Source organism: Camelina sativa, chromosome 15 (genome assembly GCF_030686135.1).
Source record: "Camelina sativa cultivar CO46 ecotype springtype chromosome 15, ASM3068613v1".
In the NCBI taxonomy this organism is placed as follows: domain Eukaryota; kingdom Viridiplantae; phylum Streptophyta; class Magnoliopsida; order Brassicales; family Brassicaceae; genus Camelina; species Camelina sativa.
In genome coordinates this window covers 27,779,099-27,785,098 of record NC_141894.1, presented here as the reverse complement: position 1 = coordinate 27,785,098, position 6,000 = coordinate 27,779,099, and the positions used below count along the sequence as shown (strand labels likewise).

General features: G+C 32.2%; 1 protein-coding gene across 1 annotated transcript; it reads right to left on the bottom strand.

The window, feature by feature from the left end:
• Positions 1-3,936: 3,936 nt before the first annotated feature.
• Positions 3,937-4,866, bottom strand: LOC104747511 (uncharacterized). The gene has a single exon (XM_010469155.2). The coding sequence runs from the start codon at positions 4,795-4,797 to the stop codon at positions 4,000-4,002; it is 798 nt and encodes a 265-aa protein (XP_010467457.1). The 5' UTR covers positions 4,798-4,866; the 3' UTR covers positions 3,937-3,999.
• Positions 4,867-6,000: the final 1,134 nt, after the last annotated feature.

Here is a 6,000-nt window from a genome sequence, read left to right as displayed (position 1 = left end):
AAATAGAATACAATTACATGAAATATACATATTAAGGGACCAGCCAGTCCGTCATTATAGTAGCAGAATTTGGCCGTTTAAAATTAATGGGACAATATAGAATTTTAGATGAAGAGAAATAAGAGATTGAAATATAAATTTATGACTAAATATTGAAACTGATTGAAATATAAATGTAAGCTAATTTATTGGGATTTAAATGCAATAATGAAACGTTACTAAAACAATATTTAGCTTTCCACAGTTTATTGAATTGACGATGAAAAACATCAAACCTTAAACAGTATCAACCATGCTCTAATTTTGAAATTATCAAGCCATGCTCTAATTTTGAAATTGTCAAGAATACATATGGCCCATTGTTAGCATTATATTCATTCATAGTCCCATATACATTGGTCTTAAGTTTTAGAACAATAAAAAACGTTAACCAATTAATATCTATATATACATTTTTGGAGACATTTATAAAATAAATCCTGAAGTTGGCATTTATTTATAGGCATGTCATTGACATTAAATATTTTTAATTTTAATTTATAAATTTGGTTTTATGAGATTACTCTCTCTTACGAAGGCACAAACCCATGTCTCAAACTAATACTTTTAAGAGTAACAAAATATTTATCATATTTTATGGTAGTGATTCCATATGTTAAGCTTCCTAATTTTCTTAAACAATTAATTCCCCCTAATCGCAACTTTCCTTAACAATTGGAATCACTACCATTATTATTAAATATTCAATTCCGAATTAACTAAATCTATATATACATTCATCATAATTTCTAATTGTATTTCACAGATTCAGTGGTAAGAATATCATGTGACGGGATTATATAGCAGGACGGATTTGGGTTGATATATATAAATTAAAATACTATTACTAATTTGTGTTTATCTTATTTTTATTTTATTAACACCATCAATATTAGAGTTTTAAAACAAATTAATTAAATTACGCTTATGTAAACAAAAATGTCATGCAATATACTACAGATTAAATCCCAAAATTAACAATTTAAATAAAATTATACAATTTCAAACACTAAACAAAATCAACAAACAATTATAACTTAAAATTTAAAAGTTTTAGTTTAAGAAAAAATTGTCCCGCTGTATACAGCGGGTGAAAATCTAGTTTAATAGAAAGTAGGACGTTAAAAACAAAACACTTATGCCCAACTTTCCATGGGTTTATATGGGTTGAAATGACAACAACTGTTTCACCTTTTAGGGTTAAGAGTTTGGCATGAGAATCGACCGCAAGTTTTCTCCAAAGAGATATGTATACGTTGTCACCACTACAACAAACACTAGAAATGTTGCAGAGTTACAGACTTACAAAGAATAGAACGAATCTGAAAAAAAAAAACTAATACCTTTCTAAAATGCAATTCAGTATTAAATTGGAAGTTGTCTTCGAAGGGTGGTTATGATCTTTGTTTTCAAATGTTCGAGACGAGGATATTTGGCTAACAACATCTGGTGAGTGGGTAAATGTAGATATAAATCATATATTGAAGAACAAAATGGAAGCTAAGAGACCAGAAATACGAATAGTGCAAAATAGGTTGTGACCTAGAAGCTCTTCACCCTTGTCTACCATATCAAGCAAGTCTGAAAAAGTAGAGAACCTAAAATAATCAAAACCAATAGAGCATTGTCGTTTTTTAACAGTCTCCAAAGACGTTTTCTCCGTGAAATCAATTCTCCATTTTTGGTTGGTGCGATGATAACGGTTGGAGGATGCAACAACATCTAAATCATTGATGTTGTTACAACTGGCCTTTAACCAATTGATCTTGAAACTTAGACACACGATTAGGAAGGACTGAAGCTTGTATAGCACAATCCTGAAACAAAGGGGAAATGAATGTGTTATTATGGAGGTATATCGAGGGTCAAGAGGAACAATAATATACATTTTCATCAGGAAGGAGACATTTTCATCAGGAACAATAAGTAAGATATTGTTTCTTCGAAAGTCTCGAACTTTCCAAATATGGATGACCCGAACAACAATCCTATTGATACCAGTGTTGTGTGTTTCGTTGGAGCTTGAATCAAGGGTATAGTAGGGCGCTATTGTTTTAATTTTACCCATGGTGTGAGAGAGAGAAGGTGAGTGTTGTCAAAGGTTATTATTTAAAAAGAAAACTTAATGCAATGGTTGAGGGAGAGTAATCATGGATTGAATGAAATGTTATAATTGGGTGGTAAACGTAAAGATGAAAATGACGGATATACTTCAATGGAATTCTTTAATTACCTTAAAGATTGTAATAAGTAATACAAATAACGTAATAATAATGGTTCATATGATTCTTATTGGTAGTGCAGATCTAAACACTTTTAAAAAATTTTAAATTTGATTCCAAATAATTTGTAAACGATTTTGGACAAGATTAATGTTACATACAGTTTGGAACTTTAAATAGGTGTTCGGGATCTTGACACAGACATTAAATCGGAAATGATTTAGAATTTGGTGGTGGAGTACGATAATTAAACCAAAGAAACTCAAGGATTAGGAGATTTTTTGTGAAGGTACATCGGAGGTGGTAGCTGCTGGGAACGATGGTTGTGAGAAGGTGAGTACAAGTGAATTCGACGTTTTTTGGTTCGTATATGAGAAGGTTTTTTTCAACTTCTTCTAATAACATGACATCTGGCTTCTTATATAGCTGACACATGTTCTCATTCTCAATTTAATTCAAAACTATGGGTTAAAAAAACTTAAATAGATCCATCTCAATTCCCTAGCCAAAAAGACATAAACTCATTTCAAGTTTAATTGAAAACTATGAAGCAAAAAACCCAAAAAAACCAAAAAAAAAAAAGGCCCCTTCCCTAGCCAACATGACTAATTAAAAAAGTTAAATATATTTTCTTTCTTCACCACGTCTCTGATTCTACGAACTTGGCATCATTTCAAATCATCAACTACATACTCTGAGAAGGTATTAATGTTCAAATTAGGATTGGTTGTCCTTCATTTCTCACATCATTATCAATTCTATCACCTGTTTTATTCCTCTTTGATGACTTAATTGGTTAAAAATCACATTATTTATTATTTGTGATTTTTGTCCAAGGTTTTGCATAATTTGGTTGTGGAGTACGATAATTAAACCAAAGAAACTCAAGGATTAGGAGAGTATTTTGTGAAGGTACATCGGAGGTGGTAGCTGCTGGGAACGATGGTTGTGAGAAGGTGAGTACAAGTGAATTCGACGTTGTTTGGTTCGTATCCTCCTAATGGGTGTTAGGGCTGTCAATTAAATTTGATGGGCCTGTAATTGGTCTTATTTTGTTAGGCTCAATATGAAAACATTAAAACAATGGCCTTTAAGAATAATAGAGGACATGTGTCAATTATATAATAAGCCAGATGTCATGTTCTCAGTAGAAGCTCAGAAAAACCTTCTCTTATTATATAAGATACAAAAGTTAAAACAGAGAAGGTAATATATTTTCTTTGATTTCATTATCATCATTTGCCCTATTTCGAAAATGTTAAGAATGGGACAGGAATAAACAATTTTGCATACTTAAGGCAGCTTGTTCAACAATCCCATAAAGGAATTAAAAAAAAAAAAAAAAAAAAAAAAAAAAAAAAAAAACTAATTTATAGATTTTGATTTCATATCCATTTTGTTTCACCATATAGACATAAGACATGAAGAGAGCTTCTTTGCTGAAAGCATGTGAATTCACACATGATTATATATCTTATAGTTATGAGCAATCTTGGCATTGAAGTTTTGTGGACTCAAGCTAACAACATAACTTGTTACGGTGAGAAGCCTAAACTGTGAAATTTGGGATGGTTCAAAAGCCAACGGTCGATTACTTTTGTTTTCTTGATTCTGAACTAAACTTGTTCTTGGATAATAATAGAATAAAATTAAGAATGAATAACACAAAACTATATGAGAAATCTTGAATTAGTTTCTATTAATTTTTCTTTAGTATGTGTACGAAATTTATAGGCATTTATAAATGGCCTAAGATGTTAAGAATCGAGACTCTGTATTTAATCAAAGACTTGGAGAGAGATTCAAGTCCATCTTCAAGATCTTGAATGCATGACTCTAGCACCTGAACATCCTCTATCTTCAAAGTCTTTTCAGATTGAAACTCGGAGTCCACCCTTGTAAATTCGTTTTCTTGCACTTCACAGCATGAGACCTTCTTCTGGTTCATTAGCTTTGAGACCAATGACCATTTGCCACAAGACTTTGATCCGGACATGAAGGAGAACAGAGAATAAAAAAGGGTCACTGTAATAGTTTCAGCTTCTCCAAAAACTGCCAAAGATTCGTCATTACATTCTTGGTCTTGTTTGACCTTCAAACTCTTGAGGACCTTTTGGAATGACTTCTTTAGGGATCTTCTTGAGGCTAAGTATTTCTTGACCTCTCCAGATAGATCTCCTCGCTTTCTTCGTAGAATCGATTGGATCTCCATGAGACCCTCTTTCATCTGAGACAAAGCATCCTTGGAAATGTTGCAAAAATCCAAGATCCGTAGAGATCCATCAAGAAGCTGCTCGACAGCTTTCTTGTTCTTCTCTTGAGATAGAGCATGTTGTGTGACAGGTAGACGAATAAGCTTGTCAAGAGACTCGTGTAGATCCTGAAGTTTGTCAAGTTTTTGGCAGATAGAGGAGCTGGAAGATGTTGAAGCTTCCTCGGAAGATCTTAATCGGGCCAACTGCTCATCTACATGAGCAGCTTGTGGGTGAAGTCTAGAGGGAAGGCTGTTTGATCGAACATGGAAGGAGACTGCCATTTTTGTTGATCTTAAGTTATTTGTTTCTTGATCAAAGAGAAGATGTTGAGAGAGCTTAAGATGTTTGTTCTGCCTTCTCAATGCCTCTCCGGTCGATACTTATATACACCATTAGGAAAGAGAGATTATGAGGTTAAAAAATTCGAATCATCAATGCAATGTTCCCCTTCCAAGGTGGCAAAAAGCATCTTATCTAGTATAAAAATAAAATATCTCTGCAATATCTTTTGCCAACCGTCCTCACAGCCAAACTTTTAAATTTCTTAAGGCATTGAGATGCGCTGCGTTGCATGAGTGCTTATTTAAAACATGAACGAGAGCTGGCTTGTCTGCTCTTGAGGGTTATGCCATTCGTGCAGATCTCATCCTTACCTCTCAACATTTTTTTAAGAGAGAATAATTAATTAGCCTCGTTTCAAGTGTTTCACATTTCATGTTAACCTCAAGAATACAACGTGGCAAAGGACAAGGCACAGACAATGCTGATTCAAGAATTTGAATCTCAATTCTCAAGTATTAATCACGTTGAAAATGCCGCAATTTATCCAGAAACCATGTTATGTGATTTAATGTAAAGTGTAAGAAAAGAAAAGAAAAATGTTACTCTAATCTTTAATCTCTTAAAAATTCTAAATTGATCCAAATCATGTGCTTACCATATGATATCACACGCATGCATTATGCTTATATTTAATTAAGAAATATAAAATAACTATGCTTATAATGGTGTTTTCAGGTGGAGGAAGATCCGTAGCCGTTGATAAAGGCATGTGAACAAATTAAATCGTGTGGAGGTTTATAGATATAAAGTCTTTTTAAACATGAATATGCAAAAGAAGTAAATGTTTGTTTCCTTTGTCGTAAAAAATATAAAATTGTAAATTTCAAGGGTCGAAAGATGCTTGAGTTAATTCATTCTGTTTCCTTTTTTTCATTTTTTTTTTAAAATCCACAAACATGTAAAATACAATTTTGCACGGGATTTCACTGCAACTCCTAGAAAAGTAACAATTATTGTGAAGAACTAAAAGTAAAATATAAATTTTTAAAATAATTTAACAAAATTGACTATGAAGTTATGTATATTTCTTAGAAAAAAAAGTAATAACAAAATAAAAAAATGAGACGGAGAAGGCTGAATTGAAAGATAAAATTGTCATTATTTCGTGCAAAACAAAAAAAAATCGTCATTATTGTTGGTTG

What these genes read in the sequence shown, in the direction of transcription:
- LOC104747511 (XM_010469155.2), bottom strand. Translation starts at nt 4,797, where the DNA reads ATGGCAGTCTCCTTCCATGTTCGATCAAACAGCCTTCCCTCTAGACTT.